The sequence below is a fragment of the Bombina bombina genome, chromosome 5 (assembly GCF_027579735.1).
Source record: "Bombina bombina isolate aBomBom1 chromosome 5, aBomBom1.pri, whole genome shotgun sequence".
In the NCBI taxonomy this organism is placed as follows: domain Eukaryota; kingdom Metazoa; phylum Chordata; class Amphibia; order Anura; family Bombinatoridae; genus Bombina; species Bombina bombina.
In genome coordinates, this window is record NC_069503.1 from 230288231 (window position 1) to 230312973 (window position 24743).

Here is a 24743-nt window from a genome sequence, read left to right on the forward strand (position 1 = left end):
TGGATCATAGGTAAAATTGTCCGAATAGTCTCCATCTTGAACGATGGAACTCTTAGGAATTTGTTTAGGATCTTTAAATCCAGGATTGGTCTGAAAGTTCCCTCTTTTTTGGGAACCACAAACAGATTTGAGTAAAACCCCTGTCCCTGTTCTGATCGTGGAACTGGATGGATTACTCCCATTAACAAGAGCTCTTGTACGCAGCGTAGAAACGCCTCTTTCTTTGTCTGGATTGTTGACAATCTTGACAGATGAAATCTCTCTCTTGGAGGAGAGTATTTGAAGTCCAGAAGGTATCCCTGAGATATTATCTCTAGCGCCCAGGGATCCTGAACATCTCTTGCCCAAGCCTGGGCGAAGAGAGAAAGTCTGCCCCCCACTAGATCCGATCCCGGATCGGGGGCCCTCAATTCATGCTGTTTTAGGGGCAGCAGCAGGTTTCCTAGTCTGCTTGCCCTTGTTCCAGGACTGGTTAGGTTTCCAGCCTTGTCTGTAGCGAGCAACAGCTCCTTCCTGTTTTGGTGCAGAGGAAGTTGATGCTGCTCCTGCTTTGAAATTACGAAAGGAACGAAAATTAGACTGTCTAGTCTTGGCTTTGGCTTTGTCCTGAGGCAGGGCATGGCCTTTACCTCCTGTAATGTCAGCGATAATCTCTTTCAACCCGGGCCCGAATAAGGTCTGCCCTTTGAAAGGTATATTAAGCAATTTAGACTTAGAAGTAACATCAGCTGACCAGGATTTTAGCCACAGCGCCCTGCGTGCCTGAATGGCGAATCCTGAATTCTTCGCCGTAAGTTTAGTAAGATGTACTACGGCCTCCGAAATGAATGAATTAGCTAGTTTAAGGACTCTAAGCCTGTCCGTAATGTCGTCCAGAGTAGCTGAACCAATGTTCTCTTCCAGAGACTCAATCCAGAATGCCGCTGCAGCCGTGATCGGCGCAATGCATGCAAGGGGTTGCAATATAAAACCTTGTTGAACAAACATTTTCTTAAGGTAACCCTCTAACTTTTTATCCATTGGATCTGAAAAAGCACAGCTATCCTCCACCGGGATAGTGGTACGCTTAGCTAAGGTAGAAACTGCTCCCTCCACCTTAGGGACCGTTTGCCATAAGTCCCTTGTGGTGGCGTCTATTGGAAACATTTTTCTAAATATCGGAGGGGGTGAGAACGGCACACCGGGTCTATCCCACTCCTTAGTAACAATTTCAGTAAGTCTCTTAGGTATAGGAAAAACCTCAGTACTCGTCGGTACCGCAAAATATTTATCCAACCTACACATTTTCTCTGGTATTGCAACTGTGTTACAATCATTCAGAGCCGCTAACACCTCCCCTAGTAATACACAGAGGTTTTCCAGTTTAAATTTAAAATTTGAAATATCTGAATCCAGTCTGTTTGGATCAGAACCGTCACCCACAGAATGAAGTTCTCCGTCCTCATGTTCTGCCACCTGTGACGCAGTGTCTGACATGGCCCTAATATTATCAGCGCACTCTGTTCTCACCCCAGAGTGATCACGCTTACCTCTTAGTTCTGGTAATTTAGCCAAAACCTCAGTCATAACAGTAGCCATATCCTGTAATGTGATTTGTAATGGCCGCCCAGATGTACTCGGCGCTACAATATCACGCACCTCCCTCTGAGCGGGAGATGCAGGTACTGACACGTGAGGCGAGTTAGTCGGCATAACTCTCCCCTCGTTGTTTGGTGAAATTTGTTCAATTTGTACAGATTGATTTTTATTTAAAGTAGCATCAATACAGTTAGTACATAAATTTCTATTGGGCTCCACTTTGGCATTGCAACAAATGACACAGGTATCATCTCTGAATCAGACATGTTTAACACACTAGCAAACAAACTTGCAACTTGGAAATACAATTCAATTAGAATAATATTAAAACGTACTGTGCCTTTAAGAAGCACAGAAGATCTATGACAGTTGAAAATTAATAAATTGAAACAGTTATAGCCTCAATCCTTGTAAACAACACAACTTTAGCAAAGGTTTAATCCCATTAGCAAAGATAACAAATTCTGAAAGCAGGAAACAAATTACAGAATAAACGTTTTTTATCTCAGTCAAACTATAATTCTCACAGCTCTGCTGAGAGAAATTACCTCCCTCAAAATAAGTTTTGAAGACCCCTGAGCTCTGTAGAGATGAACCGGATCATGCAGGGAATACAATGAGTTGCTGACTGAAATATTTGATGCATAGTAAAAGCGCCAAAAAACGGCCCCTCCCCCTCACACACAGCAGTGAGGGAGAACAGAAACTGTCAGAAAACAGATTAAGCAACTGCCAAGTGGAAAAATAGTGCCCAAACATTTATTCACTCAGTACCTCAGCAAATGAAAACGATTTTACATTCCAGCAAAAACGTTAAACATAATCTCTAGTTATTAAACAGCTTTATGTATTTCTTACAGTGTAATTCTAGTGAAGTACCATTCCCCAGAATACTGAAGTGTAAAGTATACATACATGACATTATATCGGTATGGCAGGATTTTCTCATCAATTCCATTGTCAGAAAATAAAAACTGCTACATACCTCTATGCAGATTCATCTGCCCGCTGTCCCCTGATCTGAAGTTTACCTCTCCTCAGATGGCCGAGAAACAGCAATATGATCTTAACTACTCCGGCTAAAATCATAACAAAAAACTCTGGTAGATTCTTCTTCAAACTCTGCCAGAGAGATAATAACACACTCCGGTGCTATTTTAAAATAACAAACTTTTGATTGAAGATATAAAACTAAGTATAATCACCATAGTCCTCTCACACATCCTATCTAGTCGTTGGGTGCAAGAGAATGACTGGGAGTGACGTAGAGGGGAGGAGCTATATGCAGCTCTGCTGGGTGAATCCTCTTGCACTTCCTGTTGGGGAGGAGTAATATCCCAGAAGTAATGATGACCCGTGGACTGATCACACTTAACAGAAGAAAATAATGTATTAGATCTTACTTATGACAATTTTGAGAGGGGCCTGGAACCTATCTCCCTCACTTCCCATTGACTTACATTATAAACTGGGTTTCAATTTACAACGGTTTCGATTTACAACCATTCCTTCTGGAACCTAATCCCGTGTAAACTGAGGGCTACATGTATGTATGTATGTATGTATGTATGTATGTATGTATGTATGTATGTATGTATGTATATATATATATATATATATATATATATATATATATATATATATATATATATATATATTTAAACAATGAAACATTTCAAGTAGACCGTCCCTTTAAACATATAGTTAACTAGAAATATTAGTGCATTAGAGCATTTTATTGTTGCAACATATCACTTTAAATATTTTAAAAATGACCCCTTCCACGTACAAATATGTTATTAAATAAATAATATGGGCATGTTTTCTAAATGTAAAGGAACATTAAACACTAGATACATTTCATGCAACTCTCTCTAGTAATGGGTGCCAACATTTTGAAACCTAGGTTACACCACAGGTATCTGAAAGAGTTGCTGTACAGGTGCACTAGAATGCAGTGAAAGTTGGATTTCAACAGCATCCATGACTAAAGGGAGGTGAAAAATCTCAGTACTTACAAAATGTAATGTAGTATTTAAGGTGGATGCATGAACTGCCAGTGCTATGCTATTTTATTTAACGTTGGAATAATGGTTACCATATGCTCTCAAACATGCAGATAATGTTGGAGTTTACTTGTCCTCCAAACTATTCAGCCTGAACACAATATATAGTCACTGTTCATTTTGTAATTTTAAAAGCACAACACAAAATAAAAATACATTTACAGGATAAACATGAATTAGTTAAATTATGTAGTGAAGGTATGAACATGACAGGATACGCCTTTAAAAAGTATGCATATTAATAGAAGATTTCAAAAGGAACATAACCTTACATTAAAAAAAAATATTTCTTGCACAACTTTATTTTGAAAACAAGATATACCTATGCTTCATATTTGAGGAGGCTTTTCTTGCTTACTGAAGCCCTAGTTGGTGTTAACTTTATTAATCCTGTCACACAGCTGCCAGTTTCCATGCATATTTTTACCTTAGCTGAAAAGTCATTCAATTCCCAGCGGTATCTCCTCTAACAACTATTGATTTTAACACTTAAGTGTAATGTGTGTTCATTGAAGCATTAAAATGATGAGTATTCACAGCTTGTGAAGGAATTTGTAAAATTCTGGGTCTTAAAGTGGCAGAATATAAACATGAAAATGCACATTTCTTTTATGCATCCTTTTAAACATTATATATATATAAAAAAAAAAAAAAAAAAAAAAAATCTTACTTCCCAGAGGGGGGAAAAAAAAGCTATTCCCAGCCTCTCATGCTCTCCACTCCCTTGCAATATTCCTGTATCTGCTTTGGACTGGTCGCAGGCACGCATATAGCCTACCAGAGCCCCTACAGTAGTAACGTATAGCACTGAACATTTAGAAGTCGCTGGATAATTAGCAGGCTTTTATATCCATTTAAACTCTGCTGGGTGGAAAAGCATCTTTTTTTTATTTAAATTTTTGTTTGTTTTGCTGGTCAAGGTGACTCATTTTCAAACATTTAAAATAAGTGTAGTGTGTCCCTTTAAAGTATGTGGCAGAAATGTATCCCTATTTTAGAATCTCTTCACCATTCTTTTAATTTGATTAAATCTGCACAAAATAAAAAGAATGAGCCATTAGTTCATGACTTGCATTCCAGAAGGCTTTTTAAAAAAATAAAATAAAAAAATCTAGTGTTTTGCAAAAAATAAATGAACGTTAAGTTCTCTTAACATACAGTAGCTCAACACCTTGTTTAAACTTGTATGTAGGAGGCCATTATATGGAAACACTTTCTATAACCAATACAAAGGGGTTAAACACATAGTTAAAGTACCACTTGAAAGCCAGATCACTACTGAAAATTGCCGCAGAGCTAATCAACATGATAGTTTCATAGCTGGGCTGTGACAAGCACTGCTGATTGGATCAGCTGCAATTTCAGCTTGGGACGAGCAGTGCTCTGCAGCCCCTGAGTGGTACTTTATGTGTTTAACCCCTTGGGGGTTAAATGCATACTACTGCAGCATCGATAGTGAAAAAATGACACGCTACAGAGCACAGACTTTTAAATGGTCATTTAAGTAAATGCATAGTACAGACAAAATAGTGGGTACACTAAATGGTTTACCCTTTTATGAGGAGCTTAAAATTATGTGTTTATGGTCCAACTCTGTTTTAAACCAAAGCTGCTCTGTAAAAAGGGTGTGTGGGGGGGAGAGAATGTCTCTTGCTTTTGCCAATGCTGGAATGTAAGTGACGAATGAATGTCCCTTTAACACACTGAGGAAGAATATGTTAAACATGGCATCGAACGAGCAACAACAAACACTGAAAGAAAACCCTGAAGAACAGATGTGATCACATTTAACACACATTAAACATATTTTCAGGGTTCTCATACAGTTTGTAATGATTTCATTTCAGCCCATTGGATACTAAGATAGACTGACACTATCAGTGTGTTAGCCAACAGGTGGGGTCATGACAAATATTTGTCGACAGGTCTTGCAAATACAGAACCTTACACAGAAGAACACAAACTCCCTAACATTTATTTCTATGCAGAACAAATTAAAGCATTGGACGACTTCACAAAATCACTAGTATTAAACATATGAAAGGAAAATATGGGTCAGGTTTTTTCGAAAAATAAGCAGCTCTGTCTAAAAAACAATAAAGCCCCGCAGCACACAATAGATTGTACAGATGAACTAATTGAGCTGACTGTAAATTTAAAGCCACAGAATACAGATGACAATGAGAAAAGACAACATTTAGCAGAATACTACACAATTATGTAAACTAATAATAAAATACATTGACCAATAACTAAACCCCTGTATACAAGATGATAGGCAGACAGCTATAGTGATGGGGTTATTTAGGGGGAAGCTATATAGATCTATTAACAATTATGCATTGTTCTACATAAACAGATTTAATGAATGGATTTCCTGGCTCTGCAAAACCTGAATAAGTAAAATCAGTACCTGTCTCTAATCGACATAGCTTTGCCACTGGTATCAAGAAGATCCTCGGTGTCAGCCTCAGATGCTCTCTCAGGGGAACTCTCTTTACTCTGGTCAGATTCCTGTGGTTGGCTGAATCCTGCAGGCGAAGTGTGAGAAAGGGTTTTTGCTGCTGTGGTGCCAAGAAGTTCAGAGGCCGGCTCAACAGTCTCTGCTTATTGTGAAGAGAAGCTGAGCATTAGTAGTCACATGGCAGCCAGCACATGTGGTCTACAGTTAACTCTTGCAGTACAAGTTGGCTGAGAGCAGGCTAAAGCATTTGGTAATGATTTCAGATACATTTCCTATCATGCATCAATCTTTCATTCACTGACTAAACATTTCTCTTTAATACAGCTGGAACAATAATACCAAATATGATTAAATTTAAAACATGTTACAATTTAGGTGAGATATGCTTATTGCAAATAAACAATCTAGTTATGTATATTTAATCCCCACATAAAGTTTAATAAGGACCAGTCAACACAGTAGATTTGCATAATCAACAAATGCAAGGTAACAAGACAATGCAATAGCACTTAGCCTGAACTTCAAATGAGTAGTAGATTTTTTTTCTGATAATTTTAAAAGTTATGTCTATTTTCACTCCCCCTTAACCATGTGACATCAGCCAATCACAAATGCATACACGTTTATTCTGTAAATTCTTGCACATGCTCAGTAGGACCTGGAGACTCAAAAAGTGTAAATACAAAGACTGAACATTTTGTTAATGGAAGTATATTGGAAAAGTTTAAAATTGCATGCTCTATCTGAATAATGAAAGTTTAATTTTGACTTGAGTGTCCCTTAAAGGAAAGGTTAACAACATAGGAAATACATAACGTTGGCACACACAAAAATACATATAAATAAAAACAAACCATTTTGGCACCAAGGAGGTTCTATTTAAAAGGCCATTCTAGACATTTAAAAAAAAAAAAAATCCAAGTTTAAAAGGGATATTTAGATGCATTAGCAATTAGTCACTATATTGCAAAAAATCAGAATACATCAATGTTATTTGATAAGTAAAATTTGCATTGCTCCGCATTGACCCCAACACCACCAGCCTATTGAGTGTTGTATTCTCATATCCATTATAGTGACCAATTAGGGACCGATATAATTTAGCTCCTGTAGATTATCAGCCAACCGCTGTGCAGCATGTCAGAGCTCTGCATTGCAGCTTCCTTGATGGGAATGGGAAGCGCACAGTTTTCAGGCTTAACCCCTTAGCGACACCTAACATACACTGTATGTTGACTGTTATTTTACCTTAAGGGGCTAAATATTTCGGTAGTCACCAACAGAGGCAAGACCGCAAATAGCCCAACGTTCCTAGGGGTGAGGAATGTTGCAAGAGTGTGTCTCACTGCAAGTTGCGAGACATGCTATTTAAGGTTAAAAAAAAACAAAAAAACACAGACATGCACCGTACAGGGTTCGTCTGTGTTAAAGGGACAGGACATTTTTTCTCTTAAAGGATTCAGATAAAACATACAATTTTAAGCAACTTTCCAATTCCCTTCTATTAAGTGTGCTTGATTAATTTGGTATGCTTTGTGGAAGGAGCAGCAATGCGCTAATGGGCATTTATGTGCAGCCACCAAACAGCAGCTAGCGCACACATTTCTCCTGAGCATGCTTTTCAACAAAAGATTGTATGAAAGTAACCACATACAATTATTTGTATTGTTTTATACTTAGTTCTCCTTAGACCTAAAAAACCCTCAATACATTTCTATTTGTATATGTTTTAGGACCAGATATCTCCTTCAATTGCTCAAGACATCCCCCTTAGAATGAGTTTGTAGCCCTAGCACAATTCTGATAGGCTGAAAAGCAAAAAAACTTAAATTATGCTTAGCAGATAATTTCCTTTCCTTCTGTATGTGAAGAGTCCACAGCTGCATTCCTTACTTTCGAGAAATACTGAACCTGGCCATCAGAATTAGGCAAAGACACTCCAGCCAAAGGCTTAAATACCTCCCCCACTTCCTCATAACCCCAGTCATTCTGTCGAGGGAATATTAGACAGTAGGAGAAATATCAGGGTGAAAAAAGTGCCAGAAGCATAAATATAAATTCAGGGCTGACCATCGGAGAACACTGGCGGGAGCTGTGGACTCTTCCCATACAGAAGGAAAGGAAATGATCCGGTAAGCAAAATTTAAGTTTTCCTTCTTAATATGGGAAGTCTCCACAGCTGCATTCCTTACTTTTGGGAAACCTATACCAAAACTCTAGAGTACACAGAATGCTAACGGGAGGGAAAAGAAGAGAGGTGGACCCTAATCTGATGGCACCACAGCCTGCAAAACCCTTTCTCCCGAAGGCTGATTCAGCTGAAGCAAAAACATCAAACTTGTAAAGTTTGGAAAAAGTATGTCTCTCGTAGAATAAGCCATAATCCTCAGAGGAGGCTTATACCCCGCTGTCTCTATGCTAAACGGATGACACTCTGCAGCCAAAAAGATAAGGAAGTCGAAGAGGCCCTCTGACCCCCACGCTTCCCGGAAAAGAGAACAAACTGAGAAAGAAGTTTGTATAAATTCCTTTGTGGCCTAAAGATAGGACTTCAAGGCACAAACCACATCCAGAATTACGATGAAAACGTTCCTTTGAAAAAGGATTAGGACATAAGGAACCACAATCTCTTGATTGATGTTGCAAATTGACACAACCTTAGGAAGAAAACCTAACTTGGTTCGTAGAACAGCCTTATGAGCATGGAAGGCCAGATAAGGAGGGACACATTGCAAGGCAGCAATCAGAGATACTCTGCACGCAGAAGCAATAGCCAGTAGAAAAGAAACCTTCAAAGACAACAATTTATTGCCTACGTCATGCATAGGCTCCAAAGGAGCCTGTTACAAAACTTTAAGAACAAGATTTAAACTCTAAGGAAGAGCAACAGATCTAAACACAGGTCTGATCCCAGCAGAGCCTTAACAAATGACTGCACATCTGGAAGCTCAGCAAACCTCTTGTGCAGTAACAGACAGGGCCGAAAACTGTCCCATCAGGGGACTTGCAGAAAACAGAATTTATGCTTACCTGATAAATTACTTTCTCCAACGGTGTGTCCGGTCCTCGGCGTCATCCTTACTTGTGGGAATATCTCTTCCCCAACAGGAAATGGCAAAGAGTCCCAGCAAAGCTGGCCATATAGTCCCTCCTAGGCTCCGCCCACCCCAGTCATTCGACCGACAGAAAGGAGGAAAAAATAGGAGAAACCATATGGTAGCGTGGTGACTGTAGTTAGAGAAAATAATTCATCAGACCTGATTAAAAAACCAGGGCGGGCCGTGGACCGGACACACCGTTGGAGAAAGTAATTTATCAGGTAAGCATAAATTCTGTTTTCTCCAACATTGGTGTGTCCGGTCCACGGCGTCATCCTTACTTGTGGGAACCAATACCAAAGCTTTAGGACACGGATGAAGGGAGGGAGCAAATCAGGTTACCTAAACGGAAGGCACCACGGCTTGCAAAACCTTTCTCCCAAAAATAGCCTCCGAAGAAGCAAAAGTATCAAATTTGTAAAATTTGGCAAAAGTGTGCAGTGAAGACCAAGTCGCTGCCTTACATATCTGATCAACAGAAGCCTCGTTCTTGAAGGCCCATGTGGAAGCCACAGCCCTAGTGGAGTGAACTGTGATTCTTTCAGGAGGCTGCCGTCCGGCAGTCTCGTAAGCCAATCGGATGATGCTTTTAAGCCAAAAGGAAAGAGGTAGAAGTCGCTTTTTGACCTCTCCTTTTACCAGAATAGACGACAAACAGAGAAGATGTTTGTCTGAAATCTTTTGTAGCTTCTAAATAGAATTTTAGAGCACGGACTACGTCCAAATTGTGTAACAAACTTCTTTGAAACTGGATTCGGACACAAAGAAGGTACAACTATCTCCTGGTTAATATTTTTGTTAGAAACAACCTTTGGAAGAAAACCAGGCTTAGTACGCAAAACCACCTTATCTGCATGGAACACCAGATAGGGCGGAGAACACTGCAGAGCAGATAACTCTGAAACTCTTCTAGCAGAAGAAATAGCAACCAAAAACAAAACTTTCCAAGATAACAACTTAATATCTATGGAATGTAGAGGTTCAAACGGAACCCCTTGAAGAGCTGAAAGAACTAGATTTAAACTCCAGGGAGGAGTCAAAGGTCTGTAAACAGGCTTGATCCTAACCAGAGCCTGAACAAATGCTTGAACATCTGGCACAGCTGCCAGTCGTTTGTGTAGTAAGACAGATAAAGCAGAAATCTGTCCCTTTAGAGAACTCGCAGATAATCCTTTATCCAAACCTTCTTGAAGAAAGGAAAGAATCTTAGGAATTTTTATCTTATTCCATGGGAATCCCTTGGATTCACACCAGCAGATATATCTTTTCCATATTTTATGGTAAATCTTTCTAGTTACCGGTTTTCTGGCCTGAACCAGAGTATCTATCACAGAATCTGAAAACCCACGCTTTGATAGAATCAAGTGTTCAATCTCCAAGCCGTCAGCTGGAGGGAGACCAGATTTGGATGTTCGAATGGACCCTGAACAAGAAGGTCCTGTCTCAAAGGTAGCTTCCATGGTGGAACCGATGACATATTCACCGGGTCTGCATACCAAGTTCTGCGTGGCCACACAGGAGCCATCAAGATCACCGAGGCCCTCTCCTGTTTGATCCTGGCTACCAGCCTGGGAATGAGAGGAAACGGTGGAAACACATAAGCTAGGTTGAAGGTCCAAGGTGCTACTAGTGCATCCACTAGAGTCGCCTTGGGATCCCTGGATCTGGACCCGTAGCAAGGAACCTTGAAGTTCTGACGAGACACCATCAGATCCATGTCTGGAATGCCCCATAATTGAGTCAACTGGGCAAAGATCTCCGGGTGGAGTTCCCACTCCCCCGGATGGAATGTCTGACGACTCAGATAATCCGCTTCCCAGTTTTCCACACCTGGGATGTGGATCGCAGATAGATGGCAGGAGTGATCCTCCGCCCATTGTATTATTTTGGTCACTTCTTTCATCGCCAGGGAACTCCTTGTTCCCCCCTGATGATTGATATACGCAACAGTCGTCATGTTGTCTGATTGGAATCTTATGAATCTGGCCTTTGCAAGCTGAGGCCAAGCCCTGAGAGCATTGAATATCGCTCTTAGTTCCAGAATGTTTATCGGGAGAAGAGACTCTTCCCGAGACCATAGTCCCTGAGCTTTCAGGGATTCCCAGACCGCGCCCCAGCCCACTAGACTGGCGTCGGTCGTGACAATGACCCACTCTGGTCTGTGGAAGCTCATTCCCTGGGATAGGTGGCCCAGGGTTAGCCACCAACGGAGTGAATCTCTGGTCTTCTGATCTACTTGAATCACTGGAGACAAGTCTGTATAGTCCCCATTCCACTGTTAGAGCATGCACAGTTGTAATGGTCTTAGATGAATTCGCGCAAAAGGAACTATGTCCATTGCTGCAACCATCAACCCTACTACTTCCATGCACTGAGCTATGGAAGGACGTGGAACAGAATGAAGAACTTGACAAGCGCTTAGAAGTTTTGACTTTCTGACATCTGTCAGAAAAATCCTCATTTCTAAGGAATCTATTATTGCTCCCAAGAAGGGAACTCTTGTTGACGGAGACAGAGAACTTTTTTCTATGTTCACCTTCCATCCGTGAGATCTGAGAAAGGCCAGAACGATGTCTGTATGAGCCTTTGCTTTTGAAAGGGACGACGCTTGTATTAGAATGTCATCCAAGTATGGTACTACTGCAATGCCCCTCGGTCTTAGAACCGCTAGAAGGGACCCGAGTACCTTTGTGAAAATCCTTGGAGCAGTGGCTAATCCGAATGGGAGGGCCACAAACTGGTAATGTTTGTCCAGAAAGGCGAACCTTAGGAACTGATGATGTTCTTTGTGGATAGGAATATGTAGGTACGCATCCTTTAGATCCACGGTAGTCATAAATTGACCTTCCTGGATAGTGGGTAGAATCGTTCGAATGGTTTCCATCTTGAACGATGGTACTCTGAGAAATTTGTTTAGGATCTTCAAATCCAAAATTGGTCTGAAAGTTCGCTCTTTTTTGGGAACTACAAACAGATTGGAATAAAATCCCATTCCTTGTTCCTTTATTGGAACTGGGTGTATCACTCCCATCTTTAACAGGTCTTCTACACAATGTAAGAACGCCTGTCTCTTTATTTGGTTTGAGGATAAGTGAGACATGTGGAACCTTCCATTTGGGGGTAGTTCCTTGAATTCCAGAAGATAACCCTGAGAAACTATTTCTAGCGCCCAGGGATCCTGAACATCTCTTGCCCAAGCCTGAGCAAAGAGAGAGAGTCTGCCCCCCACTAGATCCCGTCCCGGATCGGGGGCTACTCCTTCATGCTGTCTTGTTAGCGGTCGCAGGCTTCTTGGTCTGCTTACCCTTGTTCCAGCCTTGCATCGGTTTCCAGGCTGGTTTGGACTGTGAGGCATTACCCTCTTGCTTAGAGGATGCAGAATTAGAGGCCGGTCCGTTCCTGAAATTACGAAAGGAACGAAAATTAGACTTATTCTTGGCCTTGAAAGGCCTATCTTGTGGGAGGGCGTGGCCCTTTCCCCCAGTGATGTCTGAGATAATCTCTTTCAATTCTGGTCCAAAGAGAGTTTTACCCTTGAAGGGGATGTTAAGCAATTTTGTCTTGGATGATACATCCGCTGACCAAGACTTTAGCCAAAGCGCTCTGCGCGCCACAATTGCAAACCCTGAATTTTTGCCGCTAATCTAGCTAATTGCAAAGCGGCATCTAAAATAAAAGAGTTAGCCAACTTAAGTGCGTGAACTCTGTCCATAACCTCCTCATATGGAGTCTCTCTACTGAGCGACTTTTCTAGTTCCTCGAACCAGAACCACGCTGCTGTAGTGACAGGAACAATGCACGAAATGGGTTGTAGAAGGTAACCTTGCTGTACAAAAATCTTTTTAAGCAAACCCTCCAATTTTTTATCCATAGGATCTTTGAAAGCACAATTATCCTCGATAGGAATAGTAGTGCACTTGTTAAGAGTAGAAACTGCCCCCTCGACCTTAGGGACTGTCTGCCATAAGTCCTTTCTGGGGTCGACCATAGGAAATAATTTCTTAAATATAGGAGGGGGAACAAAAAGGTATGCCGGGCTTCTCCCACTCCTTATTCACTATGTCAGCCACCCGCTTGGGTATAGGAAAAGCGTCGGGGTGCACAGGAACCTCTAGGAACTTGTCCATCTTGCATAATTTTTCTGGAATGACCAAGTTGTCACACCTCCTTAAGCAGTGCGCAGAGATTTCTAATTTAAATTTAAATGTCACAACATCAGGTTCAGCCTGTTGAGAAATTTTTCCTGAATCTGAAATTTCCCCATCTGACAAAACCTCCCTCATGGCCCCTTCAGATTGGTGTGAGGGTATGACAGAACAATTATCATCAGCGCCCTCCTGCTCTTCAGTGTTTAAAACAGAGCAATCGCGCTTTCTCTGATATGCAGGCATTTTGGATAAAATATTTGCTATGGAGTTATCCATTACAGCCGTCAATTGTTGCATGGTAATAAGCATTGGCGCGCTAGAAGTACTAGGGGCCTCCTGCGTGGGCAAAACTGGTATAGACACAGAAGGAGATAATGTAGAACCATGTCTACTCCCTTCATCTGATGAATCATCTTGGGCAACTTCATTATCTGTGACAGTACTGTCCTTACATTGTTTGGATGCTATGGCACAATTATCACACAATTTTGAAGGGGGAGACACATTGAATTTCATACATATAGAACATAGCTTATCTGAAGGCACAGACATGTTAAACAGGCTTAAACTTGTCAATAAAGCACAAAAACCGTTTTAAAACAAAACCATTACTGTCTCTTTAAATTTTAAACAGAGCACACTTTATTACTGAATATGTGAAAAAATATGAAGGAATTGTTCAAAATTTACCAAAATTTCACCACAGTGTCTTAAAGCATTAAAAGTATTGCACACCAATTTTCAGAGCTTTAACCCTTAAAATAACAAAACCGGAGCCGGTTACAGATTTAACCCCTATACAGTCCCAGCTACAGCCTTTGCTGTGACTTTACCAAGCCCAGAGGGGAATACGATACCAAATGACGCCTTCTAGGAACTTTTCCAACTACTTTCAGGTCCTCACACATGCATCTGCATGTCTTGCTCTCAAAAACAACTGTGCAGTAATGGCGCGAAAATGAGGCTCAGCCTACAACTGGGAAGGCCCTTCCTGACTGGAAAAGGTGTCTAACATAGTGCCTGACGTTAAAAAACGTTCCCCAAGTTTATAAGTGTGAATTATCAGCATAAACATGTATAAAATGTCCAAATAAAGCAATCGATTTTGCCCATAAAAGTGTCTACCAGTTTTATAGCCCATATTAAGCCCTTTATTCTGTTTGAGATTAAGAAAATGGCTTACCGGTCCCCATGAGGGGAAATGACAGCCTTCCAGCATTACACAGTCTTGTTAGAAATATGGCTAGTCATACCTTAAGCAGAAAAGTCTGCTAACTGTTTCCCCCAACTGAAGTTACTTCATCTCAACAGTCCTATGTGGAAACAGCAATCAATTTTAGTTACTGTCTGCTAAAATCATCTTCCTCTCACAAACAGAAATCTTCATCTTTTTCTGTTTCAGAGTAAATAGTACATACCAGCACTATTTTAAAATAACAAACTCTTGATAGTAGAATAAAAAAAAAAAACTACAACTAAACACCACATACTCTTAACCATCTCCGTGGAGATGTTGCCTGTGCAACGGCAAAGAGAATGACTGGGGTGGGCGGAGCCTAGGAGGGACTATATGGCCAGCTTTGCTGGGACTCTTTGCCATTTCCTGTTGGGGAAGAGATATTCCCACAAGTAAGGATGACGTCGTTCAATCTCCATGCAGTCAGCCTCAGAGAATCTAAACATTGATGAACAGACCTTGGTCAGCAGATCCCTGCAACAAGGCAACATCCACGGATGAGATGAGGACATCCCCACTAGATCCGCGAACCATATCCTTCGCGGCCAAGACGGAGCAATCAGTATCACTGACGCCTGCTCTTGCTTGATTCGAGCCACTACACGAGTAAGTAGTGGTAAACGGCCGGAAAAGATAAAATAGATTGAACCTCCAAGGCACCGCTAATGCATCTGTTAGCTCCGCCTGAGGATCCCTGTACCTTGACCCATATCTGGGTAGCTTGGTATTGAGACGTCATAAGATCTTCCCTTTGCAAATCTCCAAAACACTTTGAGATGAAAAGATTGTCTGCTGAGGAAATCTGCTTCCCAGTTGTCCACACTCGGAATGTGTTTAGCTGACAGCGAACAGATGTGGGTCTTCGGCTACTCCAGAATCCAAGATACTTCCCTCATAGCTAGGGAACTTCTCGCTCCCCCCCTGATGATTGATGTAAGCCACCAAGATTATATTGTCTGATTGGAATCTGATAAACTGAGACAAACCCAGAAGAGGCCAAGCCTTCAGAGCATTGTATATTCCCCGAAGTTCCAAAATGAGATCGGGAGGGAGCTTTCCTCCTGAGTCCATAGGCCCTATGCCTTCCTGGCACCCCAAATAGCACCCCATCTTGACAGACTCGCAACCATAGTCACAATCCCCCAAGATGGTCTTGAGACGGACATCCCTCGGGACAAGAGATCCAGACAAAACCACCAAGAGAGCGATTCTCTCGATCAGTTGTCCAGAGAAATCTGTTGAGACAGATCCGAATGATCACCGTTCCACTGCTTCAGCATGCGCAGTTGCAACAGTGAGGTGAAACCTGGCAAAGGGAATGATGTCCATGCTGGACACCATGAGACCAATCACCTCCATACACAGAGCCACAGATGGCTTTAAGGAGATCTGGAGGGCAAGATATGTTGAAGTTAGTTTGCAACATCTCTATTTATTAGAATATTTCTATTATAGTACCCAGGAATTTTACCCTGGTACTTGATAAAAAAACTCTCTCTAGATTTATCTTCCATCCATGGGATCGAAGAAAACAGGAGAGATGCCGAATGGTCCACTCTTTGAAAAATTTCTTGAAGCTGTAGCTAGATCCAACGGAAGTGCAATAAACTGGAAGTGCTGGTTTAGGAACTGGAAGTGGTCTTTGAGGATTGGAACGTGAACGGAGCATCCTTGAAATCCATCGTGGTCATGAACTGCCCTTATTGTCTCCATCTTAAAGTGAAGGTCAATTTGCGGCTAATGAAATACTGAAATGTATTCAATCACTTATCACCATTCTAGTCGCTAACTTTGTTTTTCACTTTACATATTAGATTTTATATAAAATTATATATTTGAAAACTTGCCGTTTGCATTCCGACTCCTCCCCTCCACCACTTTCTTATTCAGTAGTAGTGACGTAGCGAGCGGTCCCACATGCTCTCTACGTCTGTTCTTAAGCTCGTGCACAAGATTAACATTAAAAATGCGCATGCGTATGTCCATCCGAATCGCGAATGCGTTTAAATTTTGTATGCATTTTGCGCGTCTCATGAACTAGCACAACAACATATGACGCTGTTGAGGAAGTTGCGCATGCGCACCACTTAGTAGTGACGTGGCGAGAAAGGGGCTGAACGCCCCGGGGGTGGAACGGACATTGGAGAATTAGATCTTTGGTTGCTGTCAATCAAGGTAACTTAGATGGCCGCAGACGAAAATAGTGTAACGGAGGATAAATAAATGCTAAAAAAAAAAAAAGACAGTATGGGGGGCGTGTCCGGACGGCAGCCATGCTAGATCATTTTCTTTGAAGCTCCTAAAAGGCTTTTGCTTTTTTGCTCTATATTTTGTTCCCTAATGATCTTGGAAAGCAATACATTGGATCATTTGTAAGGGGAAGTTATCCTGATCAGTTTGATACCCTTATTGGGATCTTTATGTACATATAGCACAGGTCCGGACTATCATAATCTCAGGAAGCGGCCTAGTGCCGAGAATTCAGGCCCTCCACCTCTCCCTTGTGGAAGTGGGATAACACGACGCTTATTAAGCTACTTGCTACTACAGAATACCTACACCTCAACATTCAGCATGGGGGAGAAGTGTGAACTCCTGCAGCTCTTACTGTCACGATTGGAAGCTAAAGTGGACGACTATATGGAGGATCTTTCTGCAATCGTAAGAGGCACAAGGCGGGAGAAACCTATGAAGAAGGCGCAGCCCCTACAGCATACGGGATCTTGCTCCGAGATTGCCTACCGGGTCACCTCGACCATTTGCAAAGATCTGGATGTCCCTGAGGTATTGCGCTATACTGCCAGCCAACCCTTGAGATATAGCAGTGTCCAGAACCCCTATGATACGCTCGTACAAACTCCGGTTATGGAGTATTTCCACTCACCTATCTATGGCTTGCTTTTCTGGAGAAATACAGTGACGCATGCCTCGGCTTTGTCCAGAGACCGGGGAGGTGCGGCCGACTTCCGCGGTCCAGGGAAGACACATTTTGCAGCTCTATTTGCTTCTGAGACTGTGCTGCGTGTCTCCGCTGCCACATACTGGTTGTGGGTAAATATGCTCAGTTGTAGTGACTCCACACATAGAGGACGCTTATCGGAATCATTCCTCAGAATGGGCATAGGGTGAGCTATGGTTGGTTACCTGATGTATATCTGTAGACAGTTTGCTACACTTATATACTGGGAACAGTGACTTTGAAAGTAGTTTCAACGCACCAATATTTAGACTTGTATGTTTCATTACACAGTCAGTTTTGCTCCATGCCGTCTTCCCGCTCTGTATGTACTCTTATGCCAGATGTAAACTCTAATCCCCAATAGCCACGGACAAATAAGTACAGTCCATTTTAAAGTCCACAATGGCTTCAATCACTAAAGTGTCGATGCCCCCATTTGTCTAATATCATAGAAGTTTTCATGTTTGTTGTAATGGTGATGTATGTATGGTTCTGCTGAGCTCGTTCTGAGCCTTCATTTACACACCTAATTATATGATTATTCTGTAAGTTCATTGCATATACTATAATGTTTAACACTTGGTAGCATATTTCATGTGTCATAGGAATGTTCTTTTATGTCTGCTATATATATTTTATTATTGTTTTATCATACTTGCATGCCACATTTAAGCCACAGGTCAATCCCATGTTACCCACAATCACTTATTATAGATAATGCAGACAGATCTGGTCCTCTTACATATGGCTCATAAGTTCATAAAAATCCACAACCTTCTTCTCTCAGCCGGCAAGAGTGGAGGGGTCTTGTTGTATAATCCTAGGCATTAAATGGTATGTAAATTTAGATGAGGAGCCTTACTTAGACATAATAGCATCTTAGCTTAGTTACAGTGGGTACATGGGCCTTAGTTGAGAGATATTTACCTTTTATAGCAGACGTATCATTATATTTGTTATGCTCTAATTTATATGCTCCTATCTCACTTTTTGTATTTGATAATGTTCACTTGAATGTCGTCCTTATTCCACAACTGTACTTATACAGTTTTTAGCGGTATTAATCCGCTCCTGATATTAGTTGTGTTTCATCTCTATTCCATAAGAGTTAAGGTTCCAATTAATATGCTATATAGTACCTCCCAGGGAAAACAGTTCCCCCTTTTTTTTCTTTTTTTTTTAACTGGAGCAATATTCTGCATATCCCAGATTAAAGTTTTATACTAATAGGCTGCAGATTTTGATAAAGAGGTACTATGGCAAAATATTACAAAAAATATAAAACTATGAGGTATCAATGCAACTTACATCATTTATATATATGATGCAGTCTAGCTATGTAGTTCCCTATGTTACTATAAGAATGATTGTCGTGATTTACCTATGATATCAGATGTGTTTGTCTAGAAGTAACATATGTCTCAGCTTATGTTTGCCTCTCATTTCACTAATATGAGGTACCTATGTAACCTATATCATATATATGTTTGAGGAAGTTTAACTTGGTAGTTTGCTATGTTTACCATATGATTGTTTGTTATGATTTAATTATGATATCAGATGTGATTGTCTAGAAGTAACATATGTCTATGCTTATGTTTGTTTATTATCTTACTAATTACCTCAATAAAAAAACTTTGATTTAAAAAAAGACAGTATGAGTGAAATGTATGCAAAATGATGAATGAACGTCAACATGATTTCTAATAAACAGCATGACAGTGTGAGCAAGTAACCAGGACTTGACCTTCACTTTAAACGAGGGGACATATAAAAACTTGTTTATGCACTTTAGGTCCAGAATCGGACGGAAAGTTCCCTCCTCCTTTGGGACCACGAAAAGGTTTGAATAGTATCTCAAACCTCTCTGCAATAGGCACCGGGACAATAATTCCTAGAGGACAGATCCCGTACGCACCCCAGAAAGGCTTCCCCTCTTTACTGGTCAGAAAGACAGGTTTGAGAGGAGGAATCTGCCACTGGGTGGCTGAGACTTGAACCCTATCTTGCAACCCTATGCTATGACCTCCAGGACCCATGGATCCTGCACATCCCAGAACCAAGCATCTGAAAAGAGCGACAGTTTGTCCCTACACTACCCAGAAGAGGACCAGGGACCACCCATTCATGCTGACTTAGACTCAGCGGGCTTCTTGCTCTGCTTGGATTTATTCCAGGACTGAGCCGGCTTCCAAGAGCTCTTGGTTTACTCTGGCTTAGCGGAGGACTGCTGACAATGGGCTTTATCAGAACGCAAAGAACGAAAATTGTCCCTTAGACTAGTTCTTATTCTCATACGGTAGGAGGGCACCCTTGCCCTCTGTGACTGTGGAGATAATAGAGTCCAAGCCTGGACCAAACAAAATCTTTCCCTTAAAGGGGAAGGAAAGAAGTCTAGACTTTATAAGTCATATCCGCAAATCATGACATCAGCAAGAGCCCAACGGACCTGAGCAGAAAAAGCTGGAGCCTTCGCATTCATGCGAATAATCTGCTTAATAGCAACACAGATAAAAGAATTAGCAACCCTCAAGGCCGTAATTCTTTCCTGAATAACGTCGAGGGGACCTCTCCAGCCCGATCAAATCTTATAAGGAGTCGCACCCGTAGGTAGTTTCTCTTACAACTGTGGCAGTCGCTGGTTGAAACAAATATCCAGTATGTTGAAACATCTTAACAGAGTTTCCATCTTTTATCCATGGACTCTCTAAAACGAAGAGCTATCCTCAAGCTATCCTCCTCCTGGTGGCCAGGTTCATTATTTCTCAAAAAGTAAGTAATGCAGCTGTGGACTCTTCCCATATTAAGGAGGAAACTAAATTTACCAGAAATATAGTATTCGTTATCATACTTTTGTAAAGTCCCTAGAAAATAAACCTATACACCTTCTAATCTGTTTAGTTGAAAAATATATCAAAAGGGTAAACCAAATCCAAAAAATGAGTGACAAGAAAGATTAAGACACATAAAACGAATACCGCCTTCAGTAAGAATTCAGGCACTGGACAGAACTAGTTGGTCTAGACAAGGAAAGGATAAACAGGAAAACTATCCTCAATGTCAGATGAATACTTTCTGCAATAATTAAAAAGGAGATGTCACCAAGGATTCCAATACCAAAGATAAATCCAAATAAATCACTTAAGAGACATGAAACAAAAAATGTATTTCATTTTTCAGATAGGATACAATTTTGAATAACTTTCCAATTTACTGCTATTCTCTAATTTGCTCCATTCTCTTGGTATCCTTTGTTGGAGTAGCAATGCAAATAATGGTAACTAGCTAAACGCAATGGAATCAACATGGAGGCACATATATGCAGCCAAGCAGCTCCTGAGCCTACCTAGGTATCCATTTCAACAAACGATATCAAGAAAACAAAATGATAAAAGTAAATTGGAAAGTTGTTTAAAATCTTGTTTAAGATTTTCACCTGGGCTATATATGTGCAACTGTTTGGGAGGGAAAAATACTGTACCAAATAATTCTGAAACTGGTCTTTAAAAGCACTGGGATTGCAACCTTTTATGAAACAGATCTGTTATTAATTCAAACAAATTTATTTAGAAAAACACAGCCTAAACACAAAAATTCCAAATGTTTTCAAATTGCTCCTCTCAACCAAAAATATCATTACATTCAGGTTTGTATAAATGGCTGAAGAGAGTTCCATGAATCAGTCTGTCGAGACACAAAAACAGGATGAGTCTACAGCCACTTGCACAAGAAAAAGGAACAAGTGGTAGAATCAATGCCAACTCTTCATTCTCTATTTTTCTGCAGAAACTGAAACATCAGGGCAAATGTAAAAGAAAATATTTGCTACTGTGCCCAAAAAGGCCTAGGATTAAATATGTATTTGAAGAGCTTTCCCTAAACTTTGGCATTTATTAAAGTGAATGTAAATTTTGACGATAAAGTGCCGGTTTTTAAAAATTCGATTAAAAACAGGGGCACTTTCATACATCAAAATGTACATTTCACTCGTGTTGTGAAAATACTTACCTTTTAATCTTGGCAGCCACTGTATCTCTTCCTCCGCCCATCGCAAAGCCTCTTCCTGGGTCTAAAATGAGGAGTCCGGCTTCCTCCAATCACAGCGTTGAATCAGACACGGATTCCCCCAGGGGGGAAGCCGTGATTGGAGGATGACCGATCCGCCATTTCTGACTTAGGAAGAGGCTTGCGAGGACTGAGGGAAGCTGGAGCGGCTGTCAAGATTAAAAAGGTAAGTATTTTCGGTGCTCTGACAAAATGCAGAAGGACATTTGGCCGACGGACCTTTGGCCGACGGACATAAAGGTAAAGAATGTTCCGATTTCGGCCGAGGGCAGATACGTTCCAGAGTGCTCTGTTCTAATCAGAGCCTCGGGCGCCGCAACTGCCTCTGGGAACCTTACCATGGGTCCCAGGCCGCACGTTTTGTAATTCTCTGTCTGGGAAATTATCTATCAAATCTATCTATCGTATCTATCAAATCTATCTATCGTATCTATCAAATGTATCTATCAAATCTATCTATCGTATCTATCAAATCTATCTATTGCATCTATTGATCTATCTATCTAATCTATGTATCTATCTATCTATCTATCTATCTATCTATCAAATCTATATCTCGTGCCGGACTGTTATCTGACAGCCACTTGTGTTTCGGCCAAGTGTCCGTCGGCCAAGTGTCCGTCGGCTAAAAGTCCGGCCACGGTATTTTCTCAACACGAGGGAAATGTAAATTTTGATGAATTAAAGTGCCCGTTTTTAATTGAGTTTTTAAAAACCGGGCACTATATCATCAAAATTTACATTCACTTTAATTGAATAATGCCAAAAGTGGATGAATTTATGCAACCTGAAAAACATAGAATCAATAAATATAACAGAATCCCACATTTGGAATCATTCAATTTTTCCCACTTTTACAGGTTGAAAACACAAAATCAGAGATAAAATGGACTTTTAAGGAATGGCACTGTCAACATGATCAACCGTCCTTTACTACATCTAAATGAGGTATAAATAGACTTCATATTCTGAAATAATATCTGCATTAGATAACCAACTTTACCAGAAGCAGGCTGGACACACAGCAAATTAACTCCAAAATCAGTGAAGGAACTGCATAAAATGTCTTTCCCATTATGTGTACAGTGAACATAAGGGTAAAGCAATATTAAGAAACTTTATTTCTAGCTGGATAATATAACAATATAACACACTAAACATATATACATGCTTTAAATCGGTGACCCACAAGTAGAAGTACAAAATAGGAAATTATTTGCCTCATAGTCAGTGTCTAAGAAGAGAAAGCCAAATCAAACCCCAAATCCTAAAAAGAAATGTCCATCCGTCCATCTAGGCTGACAGAAAGAATAACTAAATAATAGTATTTGTCAGAAAGATGAGGGACTATATAACCACCTGAAAAGGGACAGTAAATACCTAATTAATTACAAGACCTAATTTCTATTTTGTTGTAGAATAACATATCAGCCAAGTCTTAACTTTCTAAAAACAATTACTTTTCAATACCTAAACTCCACCAATCCTTTGCCTTATTTGACGGCTTTAGTCTACAGACAAGGCTGATGGCTGTCACATGATTCAGTGGGAGGAAAAAATAGAACAAACTTTAAAATTTGTCAGAATTTTTTTTTTTCTACTGCTCATTTAAAATTCAAACAGTGCTTTTGCATTGTCTTTATTATGCATTTACAGCTTATGCTATTACACTGTGTTTACTGGTCTTTAATAAAAAAGTACATAAAGTTTGCAGTTATCTGATAAAGAAAATTCAAGACACATTTGTACTAAAGTTATTAGCCTTCAGAAGTTAGCAGGGGGCATTTGAAGTTAGGAGAATAAGGAATTGCTTAATTGTCAGAGGTAAATTACATGAAAAGGGCAAAATAATGAAAACATGTTGCAAAGTTGTTGCATTACACATAATGTTTTATATTAAAAACTCAATGCGTTTCACTTTAAGGATTTTGTTTTTTGCAGTCACTTCTAATCAGAAACCTTTTGACTGGTGAGTGTTCTAACTTCTTAGAGAAAGCATCACTCTGTATAAGTATCACATTAGGCAGCTGAAACTTCAATTGTGTATTTGCATTTTAGTGACATTAATAAACTTAAAAAAAAAATACAAATAGGGAGCACTTTAACCGTTATATATTGCAATTCATAGAGGTAAAATTACTCTCTCTCTCTCTTTAAAGGAAAAAAAAAAGTTTTCCATGTACTTTGGAATAATTCCCAAATTTGCCAGTCAGAAAAGAAATTGGTAAAGATATGGATCCACCACACGTGGGGTTGAAGTAGTAACTTAAAGGGACACTGAACCCAAATTTTTTTCTTTTGTGATTCAGATAGAGCATGAAATTTTAAGCAGCTTTCGAATTTACTCCTATTATCACATTTTCTTCATTCTCTTGGTATCTTTATTTGAAATGCAAGAATGTAAATTTAGATGCCGGCCCATTTTTGGAGAACAACCTGGGATGTTCTTGCTGAATTCATCCACCAATAAAAAAGTGCTCTTCAGAGTACTGAACCAAAAAAGAAGCTTAGATGCCTTTTTCAAATAAACATAGCAAGTGAACAAAGAAAAATTGATCATAGGAGTAAATTAGAAAGTTGTTTAAAATTGCATGCTCTATCTGAATCACGAAAGAAAACATTTGGGTTCAGTGTCCCTTTAACTACGCAGCTTATTGTGCAATAACAGAGCTAAAAAATTGGCTTAAAAGTCTAAGAGCAAGCCCAGTTTTGGGGGTTTTTTTTGCCAAAAAAATGAATATTTTATATCTATATGAGCTCTGAAAACATAGTGCTGCCCCTCTGGACTAAAGTATATAGCACCGAGAATGCCTGCAGCTCTGCCCAAAGGTCTCTTTCCCTTGGGCTAAGCCTCAAATCTGGGGTAAATTACATACTAAGATCCATATGTATATAGACAGCAACAGTTCATATAATTTTGTATTTTGTTTTTTCAGCCTAATGATAACTCGTCATTTAAAGCAGGCTAACAGCAACAGTTTCCAAATGCAAATTCCATATTTAGAGTCAGTGCCAGACCTTTAACTGCTTATAATTGTTAATAAAAGTGAGGGAATAACTCACAACTGGCCATGAAACAGCTTCTCAGTCAATTGTCCACTCATTTTTGGTCCCTTAAAAATAAAGGG

The 24743-nt window shown here is 40.2% G+C and overlaps 1 protein-coding gene across 15 annotated transcripts in view; it reads right to left on the reverse strand.

The window, feature by feature from the left end:
- The window catches only part of SVIL (supervillin), a 766609-nt gene that overhangs the window by 235557 nt on the left and 506309 nt on the right, over positions 1-24743 (reverse strand). For 11 of the 15 annotated variants that reach the window (XM_053713887.1, XM_053713886.1, XM_053713892.1 and 8 more), the window contains one exon: positions 6058-6250. In XM_053713887.1, coding sequence (XP_053569862.1) covers positions 6058-6250 — 193 coding nt within the window. The remainder of the gene's footprint in view (positions 1-6057; positions 6251-24743) is intronic. The other 4 variants (XM_053713890.1, XM_053713880.1, XM_053713878.1 and 1 more) reach the window with 2 other exon arrangements.